The 12,834-nt window shown below is 53.0% G+C and overlaps 1 protein-coding gene across 1 annotated transcript; it reads left to right on the top strand.

Annotated features, from left to right (window-relative positions):
- The first annotated feature begins 7,257 nt into the window (after positions 1 to 7,257).
- On the top strand, positions 7,258 to 9,691 carry LOC117842061 (uncharacterized). Its single transcript, XM_034722412.2, has 3 exons — positions 7,258 to 8,085; positions 8,228 to 8,587; positions 8,683 to 9,691. Exons 1-3 carry the CDS (start codon positions 7,555 to 7,557, stop codon positions 9,349 to 9,351), a joined length of 1,560 nt encoding a protein of 519 aa, XP_034578303.1. The 5' UTR covers positions 7,258 to 7,554; the 3' UTR covers positions 9,352 to 9,691.
- Positions 9,692 to 12,834: the final 3,143 nt, after the last annotated feature.

Here is a 12,834-nt window from a genome sequence, read left to right as displayed (position 1 = left end):
GGGAGAGCTATTGGAGGTAAGTTTTTTTTATTTTTCCCCTAAATAAGGTTTTTGGGCAATTTTAAGGGAGGTTTTGAAGTTGCTCTTAGGGTGGCACGAGACCCGGCCGGCGGCTTACCTGTGGGATTCGATTCGACCGCGCTCTGCTTCGGGCTTCGAGTTCGCTCGTCGTGTCATTGATCGGTTAGAGTCTTGGAGGGTGTTTTGACCCTTGGGCGTGGCGGAGAAGCAAAAGGCAGCAAGAGACAGCAGCGGAGTTGGGAGTAGGGACGGAGGGGTTCCAGGTGGTGGGGAGGAACGGCGTGGGCGTGGTGTATCAGTAGTGTGGTCTGCACGTAGATCGGAGGTTGGTTTGTGCCGGCGAGGCGGCGACTCGAGGGCACGGGCGGGGATAGGGTCCAGCGGATCCTAAACCGTTGGATCAGATTGTTGACAAAATAGTCCCATGGGCCAGAATGCTTAGTGGTGTTCGTGGGCCGTTTGGGCTCGGGAAATATTATGCTCGGAAATGCTGCTAGCTGCGGAAGCTACTACAACATCCATCCCCCAACGACAGATTTGGATCAAAGGGTTTTTTTGGGACGACTTCCTACTGCTCCGGCTCCGCGACTGTAGCGCAGTGGAGCCGGAGCGGGGGAGCCAATTTTTTCATGCTCTGCCGGCTCCTTCCCTGGTGCAATTGGCTGTAGCACCTTGAGGTCCGATTTAGCTATGCGCTATAGTGTGTCATAGTCCCATACAGAATAGGTTAGTGCAGTAAGGAGCCGGAGTCCCATTGGACGAAGCCACACCAAAGGTACCCAAAGTATCCAAAAGATTCAAAACAGTTTCCTCCCGAAAAAACAATACAACTCGACCTAACTAAGTATAAAACAATGCTGCGCAAACTGAGCGTAGTCAATCTAATTAGATTTCTTGTGATAGAATTTTTCTAGTAAAAATATTCAAGACCTTGACTTGGAATATTAATTTAGGAGTTAATAAAGTTATTTCTTGAGATAATATTATCCGTCAATAATGAGTAACTTGTGTATTCAAGTTCAATATTGTGTGTGCGCGCAGACTCGGGCGACCGAGACCCCGAGGCGAACCTCGATCCATTCCACACTTCGCCCGCGACTCGCTGTCCCTGATAGCCAAGTCCAAGAGCCAGGGGACGGGAAGGGACTCGCGTGCTTCCATCCATGCAAAAGGTAACTCCCGCGCCGGTGGCTCCAAGCGGCGTCCAGTAAAAATAATGAGGATGAAAGCAGAACGGGAAAATTCCCAACCGACCGCCACCGTATACCAATTTTTCCCGTCTGTTACCTATTTTTCGAGTATAATCCGAAATCAGTCGGAATACACGAAAAAAATCTAAAATCCGAGTCAAAATCAGAGGAGGGTTTTCTGCCCATTTTCTCGATTTGACATATTAAGCCGGGACCCGTCCGTTATTCCCGTATATGAGCCGGCCATTAGAAATTCCCCCACCAGCCCACCTTCCAACAGCCCAACCCATCCTTCATACCCCGCTCAGCCGCTCCCTTGGCCCACATATATAAACTGGAAAACCTAACCCTAACCCTCTCTCACTCACTCCCTAGTCCCGCCCGCCGCCCGTAGTCCGCAGTAGTCGCCAGTCCCCCGCCGCTCCGCGCGCCTTCCTTTTTGGCTAGCGGCCGCCACTCTGTCCGCTACTCCGCCATCCCATCTTCTACTCCGCGCTGCTACCTTATCCGCCACTCCGCCATCTCGTCCTCGACTCCGGACGCCGCCACTCAGGACTCAGCTCCTTCCTCAAATCCTCGGCACGAGACGGCGACGCACGGTGGAGCAAGGATGCCTCCGGTTGGAGAAGCTCCTTCTGCCTCTAGCTCGGGCACTAACCGGTGCCTCTTCTTGGAGCCACCACTAGTGCGTCGGCAGCATCTTCACCACCAAATGTCAATGCCAGCACCCTTGCTCCGACTGCAACTCCAGGCATAGTTATTAGGACCGGACCGGTCTGGTGACCGGTGAGGCTTTCTGTTTAATGGTTTACTGGTCCAACTGTTAAAAACTAGTTGAACCACCGATTTGATAACTTTGGATCGGAGAAGTGAACCGACCAAAGAAACCTTTAAACCGGTCTAATATACCAGCCATAATTAATACATATACACCATTATATAACTATAATAGAAAATATTCCAGGTTCAACTATTCAAATGTTCGACATGCAAACCATAAATTCAAATAGCAAGTTCACAACAGACTACATGCTGACAAGTTCACACAAACTACATGCTGACAAGTTCACACAAACTGGGACAAGTTCACAAAGGTTTTTTGACAACTCAACAACCAGTAAAATGCACAGCCAAAGTGCTACACATACAAACAAGGATAAGTTCACAAAGGTTTTTTTATAACTCAACAACTAGTAAAATGGCATCCAATCTTGAGCTTCAGCTGCAGCACTCGGACTTGCTTCCAAATCTTCATCCAATGCCATATCAAGATCATCAAGCACATTTTCATCATCAGCAGCCATTACTTTATTTTCCTCCATGGCATCGGCCTCAACCTCATCCAAATTTAGCTCTAAATCTGAAAAACATTATATAGTTAGATGCTAGCTTAGGCAAACATGTATGATGAAAATAAATAATCTTGAACACTTGACATTACCATCACTGCATTGTATACTCAAAGAAGCAAATTCACCACGGAATTCATTTAGCTCTTCCGAGTTTAGACGAGGCGGATTATCTTCTATTGTCCATGCTTCATTTCCCTTTCGAATCTCATCCGGACTGATTGGATCATAATTTGTAACAATTTTTTGACCTAATGTAGGAAAAATTGAATATAGTCATGTATTATTTCTAGAAACAAAGTGAACAGCAAGGTAGTGAATGTAATGAAGCAAAACAAAAGATACCTTTGGTGCAATCTCAAGTTGCAATGAACATAAACAATATCATTTAGCCTCTGATGCTCAAGTCTGTTCCTCTTTTTGTTATGTACATGCTCAAACAAACTCCAGTTCCTCTCACATCCTGAAGCACTACAAGTTTGGCTTAACACACGCAAGGCTAGCTTTTGTAAATTTGGAGCGCTGCAGCCATAGGTTTGCCACCACTCATCAATTAATGGTGCTGAAATGTAACGGAAAATTACAAGATAATAATATAACGAAAGGGTAGTTACCAACAAGATGTGTTGTCGATCATTTATAGCAGTTGAATGTCCAAAGTCACCTTCTCCCATTCTAAAAAGTCTCATCTCTTTGGATTTCATGGTGTCTCAAGCGGGCCGGATGATTGGGTTTGGGTGGAAAATGGGGTAGGATGGAGTGAGGAACAAGGCCGTAGGGAAGGTGACACGAGGATGCTACAAAGATTGCAGTCCGACCTAGCGGCGCGTTCTGCCTTGGCGCCTGGCGCTGCCGTCCCGCGTCTCCTCCTGATCTTCTCCCTCATCAGTGGGGCATCCATAACACGCTCCCCGTACCTGCATGTCCGAAGGCCGATTGGTTTTTTGATGGATCCATCTAGAATCCTCATAAGCTGAGCACCACGCACAGTAGGTAGGAATTGAGCTTTCCACAAGACTATGTCTTCTCCCGTGTAAGCTTTCAGCTACAGGAGCTCCAAGTTACGCCGAAGGTGAAGCTGAAGATGATGTCATGGATGAACTTGTCGAGTAGATATGTTGGGGAAGAAGAAGCTCTGATTATCATATAAAATAATGGAACGTGGTTGGCTATCTTAGCTCGCCACGGTTGCGTGTTAATGTATAAGGAAAGAGTCCCAACAGATTACAACCTAAAGCATTGGAGATATTTGGTTTGATTGGAATATTGTTACATCAAGATTCCTATCTCTAACAACCGAGCAAGAGTCTCAACACCAATATGTCTTATAATATACGATCGCTGTTACATACGATGATAACTTTATTTTTAACAGTGGTTCGGTCAATGATCTTTTGGACAGGAGCGGGAAGCCTCTGCATAAAGAAGAAAGAGACTGCAGGGCTCAGCTGCCGCAGTACCAGCTGCTGAGCTGCCTGTCTGAGGCTCTGAGCCATGCTTTGCAGCCTTGCAGCGGCATCCCGTTCCCGTGAACGCTGCAAGGGAGACTGGCATGAGCGCGGCACCGCCCTAGTCCGCAAAATCTTGTGTCTCGCCGGCGTCGTGGTGCTGTTGGCTGTTCCACCGGCAACAGTTCGAGCTCATCAGCGCTAACTCTTCCAAAGACCAAAGGCTACCGCAGAGCTGCGTTCGTGGTCACCTCGCCGAAGTCCGGCGGCCAATGCAGCAATGCTCTCACGACGTCACGCGGCAGATCCGGGCGCATGGCCGGGGCGTTGGCCTCCGGGGCGGTGCGTGGGTCGCCGTCGCTCCGGTCCTCTCCTCTTCGTCGTGAAAATTTGCCCCGCTACACCAGGGCTCAGCCAACGATGTCGTATGGGCCGTCGTGGCATGTCGAGTTTCAAGCCGTGATGTGATCCATGCCAGTAATGGACTTAGGAGGGATGTCATCCTGGGCCCTAGCTTCAGTTGTTCTGTGGGGGTGGGCTTGGGATAGCCATGCGGTTCAAGCTTAGGCCCATCTACAATTACGCAGCCGCTGTTTTTTCGATTCCATTTTTGAACTTTTGTTGCGAAAGTGTTGCAAGTTTTTTCCAGTTCAATCAAGGCCTCATCTGTGGAAGGAACTTGTCTTTCATTTCCAAAATTCAGAATATTCAGTTTTTTTTTTGTCACTGGTAGGAACTTCTTGAGGCCTCCTCCAACTTTAGCTGTGTTGTTGAGGAGCGGGCATTTTTATCGACCGTCGGAAGCTGAAGAAATCGTCCCGCTCCTGGCTCTCAAATCACGCATGGCACGCGTGACACACGGCGAACATGACACGCCAAACACACACAAAAAGAGAACAAGGAAACAAACGATGCTTACGTAGTAGTAGTACTCCTCGGCTGCTCACATTTCCATGCTGCCTGAAAACTGGAGCGAGCAAGACAACAACAACACTAGCATCCCAGCGAGTTCGGCCGCGATGTTCATCACCACCAACTGCCACTGTCCTCGCCGAACCGGGGGGTAGCCTGACCCGCCGGTTTGTTACGAGGCCTTTAAATCACACACAATCAGGCGCAATTAACAAACAGCGACGGCCTCCCGTGATCGCCGGGCGCGACGCGATCTTGATGCCGCTCACGTGCCGCGGCCCCCGCGCGGCGGCCGCGCTGAACCCCCGGTCAAGGCCTCCGGCAAAGGCGCTGCGGCCTGCGGCGGCAGCGCAGGACAAACGGCGCGCGACAGCCGACAGCCTAACGGCAGGTCAAAGCCCCCCGCGCCCACGTCAGCGTCGCGGTATCACGCGGTCACACACCACGCGACGCGAGCAGCCGAGCACCACCCGCTGATGCCGCGCCGAGCCGGCCAGGCCACCCTCCCCGCGAGGTGAGGCCGGAGGGGACGCTGCCCGCGCGGCCAGAGCACGTGGACGTGCCCGCGGCGCGCGAGCGACAGCGTAACGGCAGCCGCGCTCGGCCTCAGCGCCTCAGCGGCGCTCCTCCTGCGGTGGGCTGTGGCGAGGCCGCTGGCTCCGGAACCGAACGCCTCGGCCGCGGCGGACCCTCGGGCACGTGGCCCGCGCGGCGCTTTTGGCATCTTGGCCGATGCGGGTGCGGGGGGCACTGCTGCTGCGTGCTGTGCTGCCCGTTGGTTGGCGCCACCAGAGCCGCGGCGCGGGTTGCCGTGGTTCGGGTCGCCGCTTCGGCCCCCGCCCGCCCGCCCCGTTCGCCCGGCCTTCGGTTCGGCGCCGTGTTGGGGTTGGGGAGTGGCGGAGGGCGGGAGGTGGCACTGTCGCTATCTGTGGGGCCGCGGAAAGCGATAGTTGCACGGTGGATCGGGCCGGAGGGGCCCGCCGCGGGTCTGTTTCGGTCCTTCGGAGGGGCGAGCTGGCGATCAGGCCATGATTTGAGAGCGAAAGGTGTTGGTAAAGCCGTTCGAAATTTTAAAAACTTAGCAAGTAAAGTTTGATTCCATGCACTAATTAGATTTAATAGATTCGTATGAATTAGCCTCCATCCATACAATTAGTTTTATAATTAACTCATATTTAAATTTTTCTAATTAGTATCTAAATATTTGATGTGACAGGAATTAAACTTTAGTCCGACTAAACACACCCCTAAAAGTGCTAGTCGTCTTAGGGCACGTACAACGGGGCTGTCTCCGTAGCCTCCAAAATGCAAAAAAAACCCCGCCGCTCAGCAGTAAAGGAGGAAAGAGAAGATGAGCGTCGCCTCACCACGCGACGGCCCGAGCTCGTGCTCCCAGGCCAAGACGCTGGCTCGCCGCGCGTTGTACGGAGGTGTCGCCTCGCTTCGTCGCCTCGCGGATCCAGCTGCGCGCGAGAGAGAGGTGAAGATTGCCGCCAAAATCCGAGCATTAAAACACTCGCAGACAACTAAACAGACAGCCTCTGTCTGTGGGTTGTACGTAGTGTCTGTTTACCCGTCTGTATTGTTGATCCCAATAACATACAGACAGGAGGCTGTCTCACCGTTGTACATGCCCTTAGATATCTCTAGTTCAAACAATATTGAAAAAACGGTGGCCAAGTACCTCCTGCTCTTGGGAAACAGTGCGAGTAGTACGGCGTATGCCGTATAAATGCCTCCAAATCATGGTGACGGCCTAACAGATTGATACAAATCCTGCAAGTTCATACTACCGTGACCAGCATCACTGCATCAGCAACTAAAATCCAAAGATCAAATGTCCATCGCATTCACCTACTCCCTTCATCTTTGGCACCACATGCATGTACTACGTGAAGCTTGCCGTCGCGAGATTTCCGAGGTGAAAATTTCGATCACAGGAGCTTAAACCTCCAAGCGCGCGACTTGCGAGGCACAAATTTGGACAACACAAGCTGGAACCCAATGTGCAAATTTCGACGATACCAGCTGGAAATTCACCCCGATTTTGTATCCAACCGTGCCCCTTCCTCCCTCCTTTCCAAATCCCAAGCCTTTTCCTTCTCCAATCCGTGTATGTAAAATGTAAAACAAAAGCCAGAGCATCATCGGATCGAAATGCGAGTCCTTTTTCTTTCTCGAACAAACAGTGGCAGCCTCCATTGTTCAAAGTCCAGTCCAGTATATCGACACGACGAAAAGCACGGGAACTCGTAGGTGTCCTTCTGATCTTCTCTCTCCTCCTCCCGACATCCCACCTCGCCCTCTTTTGATCTTTTCCTTTCCACCACCTGCGCTCTCACGTCAAACGGTTTCCCCCCTCACTCCCTCCCCGGCTTTATCTTTTCCTCTGTCCTGCCTTCTTTTACCATTTCCGCCCGTCGCCTTCCACCTCTCGCACTCCCCTCCCCTCCTCCCTTTCACCCCAACACAAGCGCGCGGCAACGCACTCCCCCCTTCTTCTACTCCACTCCTCGCCTCACTCTTTCTCCCCGTGCCCTCCGCTTGAAGCAAAACTCGATCTGTGTTGCTATATTAGCCATCTTCCTCTTCTTTGCCGCGGCGGCGGAGGCGGTGGCGGCGGCATTGCGGGAAATGGAGAAGGAGAGGAAGCAGGGGTTCTTCGCGGCGCTGAAGGAGGAGGTGGTGCGGGGGCTGTCGCCGGCGAGGTCGAGGGGGAAGTCCCCTGCGCCACCGCGGAGCGCGTCGCCGGCCAGGATGCTGATCCCGCGGCGGCGCAAGTCGGCGGCGCCGCCGCAGCCGCCGCCGGAGAAGGTGCTGCAGCAGTACCTCGGGGAGCAGCTCATCGCGCGCTCCGGCAGCCTGCGGCCCGGCGGGGAGGCGCTGGCGCCGCTCATCGAGGGGCCCGACGCCGAGCGCCTCGCCGCTGGCGACCCCGACGCCGAGGACTCCGGCCGCCGGGAGGGGTTCGGGAACTGGGTGCGCGGCCACCTTACCCGCACGCCGTCCATGGCATCCGCTGCCGCCGGCCCCGGCGGATCGGGCGCCTCCTTCCGCCGGTCCGACCTCCGCCTCCTCCTCGGCGTCATGGGCGCGCCGCTCGCGCCCATCCCGTCCAAGCTGGCTGAGCCGCTGCCCCTCCTCTCCATCAAGGGAACCCCCATTGTACGCTCCACTGAAACATTAGCATTCTCCTCTTCCATTAGTTTGCTGTTGCTTCGCTTCTACGAGATGCGTTCTGTGTCCGTGCATCTGGTACCACCTCTTGGCTCACCGCCCTGATGAGTGAAGAGGAAATGCAATGCAGGAGTCGTCGTCCGCGCAGTACATCCTGCACCAGTACACGGCGGCGTCGGGCGGCTACAAGCTGCTGCAGTCGGTGCGAAACGCGTACGCCATGGGCAAGGTGCGGATGGTGGCGTCCGAGTTCGAGACGGCGACGCGCGTCGTCAAGAACCGCGGGCCCACCGGCCGCGGCGCCGCAGCCGTCGAGCAGGGTGGCTTCGTGCTCTGGCAGATGGCCCCCGACATGTGGTACGTCGAGCTCGCCGTCGGCGGCAGCAAGGTCCACGCCGGCTCCAACGGCCGCCTCGTCTGGCGCCACACCCCATGGCTCGGCGCCCACGCCGCCAAGGGCCCCGTCCGCCCCCTTCGCCGCGTCCTCCAGGTCCCACCATCTCTTCCAAACCTCACTTCCTCTTCATCCGCCTCGAACAAATCACCTCACAACGACCCCATTTCCTTCTCCAACTTGCAATGCAGGGCCTCGATCCGCTGACCACGGCGGGGCTGTTCGCGGAGGCGCGGTGCGTGGGCGAGAAGAAGGTGAACGGCGAGGACTGCTTCATCCTGAAGCTGACCGCCGACCCGCAGACGCTGAAGCTCCGCAGCGAGGGCCCGGCGGAGATCATCCGCCATGTCCTATTCGGCTACTTCAGCCAGCGCACGGGCCTGATCGTGCAAATCGAGGACTCGCACCTGACCCGCATCCAGCCGCACGCTGGCGGGGACGCCGTCTACTGGGAGACCACCATCAGCTCCGCCCTGGAGGACTACCGCCCCGTGGAGGGCGTCATGATCGCGCACTCGGGCCGCTCCGCCGTCACCCTGTTCCGGTTCGGCGAGGCCGCCATGAGCCACACCAAGACGCGGATGGAGGAGGCATGGAGCATCGAGGAGGTGGCCTTCAACGTCCCCGGCCTGTCCGTCGACTGCTTCATCCCGCCCGCCGACATCCGGTCCGGCTCCGTAGGCGAGGCGTGCGAGCTGCCGTCCCAGTCCCACGGCGAGCGCGCCAGGGCCGGCGCCGTGCACCCGTCGCGCGTGGCCGCCGTGGAGCGCGCTCACGCCCACTACCCCCACAGCGCCAATGCCGGCGCTGCCGGTGCCGGCGGCCGCGGCGAGAAGGTCATGTGGAGAGTGGAAGTGTGAGGAATAGTTAGCACTTTAGCAGCTGCAGCAGTGCTAGAGAGAATTGAATCGAGTCCAATCTGTTTATACTAGAGTTTAATTTTCCCCAGCCCAGTCATAAATCAGTCCACCAAATCACTAACCTCTCTTGCATCTAGAGCTGGTTTAGATTTCTGTAAATAGGAGCATAAACGATCCCAACCCAGGCCGCCGCCCTAGTCCTCTCCTCCGGCTGCCTGGATGAATCTTTATCCTCTGAATGCAGAAGTTTTTAGCTCTGTAGTCTGTAATGATCGTCGATCGAGGTCTCATGGCCTTTCATGTTACTGCCATTTCTTGGTCGCGGCATTTGACAGCTGAACCCTTTGATTCCTCGTACTAAAGCTCGATCTGTGGTTGGCACCGGCCTCTGCGAACCTCTCCAAAAGAGGGGAGCCGAGCTGGAAACTACACTGTTTGGCCTCATCTCTGTAGTGCTCCCGGATTAGCAGTACGAGGACGACAGGTTTGTTTACATGGAGATCTTGCTTGCAAGCAAACCCCGCAGTACAAGCGCATTGGATGCTTGGGAGCGGATCGCCGATCACCACCACCGCGCTTGTCCTGCAGCTGGCTTTCTTCCTCCCTCCGCTTCAACTTGCTCCTGCAGTGTACCAGTACCACTCCTGATCTGCTCTCGACTCCCATCAGATTCAGGACCTCCTGTCAGGACCTCGACCAGTCAACACATTACTCAGAGCAGGGAGGGCCCAGCTGCAGGCCATGGCATGACGTGATGAATCTGGCGTCGCAGGTGGCAACGGCATCCACCGTGTCGGGCTTTATTTTTAACCTTTGTTGACCAAGGACCGCGAGGTCGAGACGACCTGCACCGTCTTGGCGCATTTCATGCGTGTTTGTCTACCAAAAATAAAAGGTTTTTCGATGTACTCCACGCTGTCAGCTGCCATATAACTTCATTAAAAAATAACAAAATCTAAACATTTCTCATCCTGATTCTGGAGCCGTGGGACGGAATTAAAATGGGTAAACGGTGTGGCATTGGAGACTACTATCAGCGGGAGAAGTGGCAAGCGAAGACGCCGGGAAGCAGCCGCTGAGACGACGCCACTGCTAGTCTGGTGCGACTACAGGAAGTCAGCTGCCGCGGCCCGTCCGCTTGGCGCAGGCAAATTATTGCGGCCTCGGGAGTCGCGCGCGCGCGCGCGGCCCCGATTGGTGACTCGCATGATGATGCTGCCATGTCTCGCGACCTGGACATGCTACGGTGAATTCCGCCAGGGTTTTCACCTCGCCTCGCTTTTGGCGTGCTACGCCGCCCCCTAACCTAGTGGCCTAGGCAATGAGTAACCGTCGGCTGCGCCTGCCGCTGCGGTAGGCCGTCGCTGATTTCGACAGTGCGGAATTTGGCAATGTTTTCGTGTTCGCGGAACAAACAAATCCGGCGTTGTGGCTGCACAGAAGCACGAACTGTTTCTGATCCTGCAAGAGCAAACATTTGGGAGCCACACGTCTCAAATGTATTTTTTTTCCGAAATAATGCAAGCTCAGGTGCAAAATATAACGCCGGTTCGGGGAAATTGCGAGATGTTTTCTCCTATTTTGTCTGCACAACTTGCAGCGCAGACTGCCGGGGTTCACGACATCAGCACATGAGATTGTTCCGGCACGTGGAATGAGTCGGTCGCATTGGCAGCTGCAGACTGTAGTACGTGCATCTATTTCAGTATTTCTCTGCCAGTCAGCTTGCGCACAGGAGTAAATAGTAATTTTTATTTTTGTGCTAAAGCTGAAGCAAAATGTGAGTCTCATTAATTTTCAAAAATAAATTATGTGAGTCTCATGGGTCAAGTGGAGGTAGTCTGTGTCAAACTCCCCCTTTTGATACCGAAGTTGATACCTGATTTTCTTTTCCCAAAACAACACTTGGTGCGCCTTTCCTTGCCCGGGCCAGCTCATTGATTGGTCTCCATTTCCAGGGCAAATGTAACAGCACCAACTCCTGTCTCTTGTATTCAATTGCCATTCCCCTTTCAGTCCCCTCGTGTGCTGCCTTGCCGCCAATCGATGGCAATGCACACTCGATCCTGCACGGTTTGTAGTCTTGAAGTAGCGTAGAAATGGAGTACACGGTGGTGAAAAGACGCGCAACTGCCTGTATAATGACGGTCCAACGCATGCTAATCTTGTTTGCCGCAATCATACGGTCGTCTCGCACCTCTGCCCATCCTGATCAGTGGTCACCGTGGCTAGTTAGTTTCCTATTTTGAGCTCCTACATATATTTCTAGTTCCTAAAAGGCTACAAATCTAGCCTTTTTTTGTGATTGTTTTCACTCATCTGCAGGCGTGCCCTTGTTTTGTTTTATCCGTGTGCGGATGTGCAGTGCCGCGTTAGGAAATGCAGGAAAATATCCGCAGATTATATGTACAGAGAATACAAGGGTGCACCGTGAATCTGGCCATTTTCGCAAGGTTGCTGCCGGCGCCATGCCATCCATCACCTGATGTCGCGTAAAACTCTGGTGCGCGTTGTTTTGTTTGGACCCAATCGGTGCCATCCGACATAATCTTGACAAGGAGCGACGTCGCAGATTTTTTTTCAACAGAAAATGCAGCATTTGCATCGATTTGCTTCGCGTGTACCGAGGCACCCAGATGGAGGGAATCTAAATGTTTTGTGTCAGCTTTCTACTAGCCACAGTCCCACAGAGGTGCCATGGTCGATGGTCCTTATGATTTGGCCCTAGCAGTTCTGAACGGACACATTAGCAGTTCCATTGTTTCTGCGACTTTAAGATCCGTTAACAGCAACTCGACTAGTTTATCTACTGAACAACATATCAGAAAGATGTGTCATTGTGAATATGATTTCTCATATCTTGTGTTAAAAGTTTTTTTTTTACCATCCTTGGACGAGTACCAAGAAGTACTGCTATAAAACTTAGAAGTTACCAAAAAAATTGGTATCTAAGTAAACTGCCTTTCCGAGACCAGTAAAATTATTTAAGTTTTTTTTTACCATCCTTGGACAGGTACTAAGAAGTACAGCTAATTATGACTCTATTTGATTCTGTTTGGAACAACTTAAATTCAGCTGATGACCAAAATAAACTGAAACTAGAAGTCAAATAGTGTGCTTTTTTGCAAAATTTTTTTGCCACGTTTCCCCCACCACCTCCATTTGTACTAAAATGCAGAAGCTCAAATAAGCGCTATTTCAATATTTATACAGCTTGTCAGAAGCGATTCTCCTGGCTGTGGTCCCAAACAGGGCGTATCTACCTCGTCAAGACCAGTAAAAGGCCTCCCTCATGTCGTGTGTCATCACTATTAACGGATCAACCATGCCGATCATGCACCTTTAGCCTTGTGTAGTTGTGTTAGCAGATCTGAATCGAAGACGTTGCTTCACAGGTTGGCCTATGTCTGTTCTGTTGGAAGCAGAGGCCATCTTCGAGGACAAAGAAAAAGCAGCAGAAGCTTCACCGGATCAGCAGCAGCC

The sequence above is a fragment of the Setaria viridis genome, chromosome 2 (genome assembly GCF_005286985.2).
Source record: "Setaria viridis chromosome 2, Setaria_viridis_v4.0, whole genome shotgun sequence".
NCBI lineage: Eukaryota > Viridiplantae > Streptophyta > Magnoliopsida > Poales > Poaceae > Setaria > Setaria viridis.
This window is presented reverse-complemented; position numbering and strand designations above follow the sequence as displayed.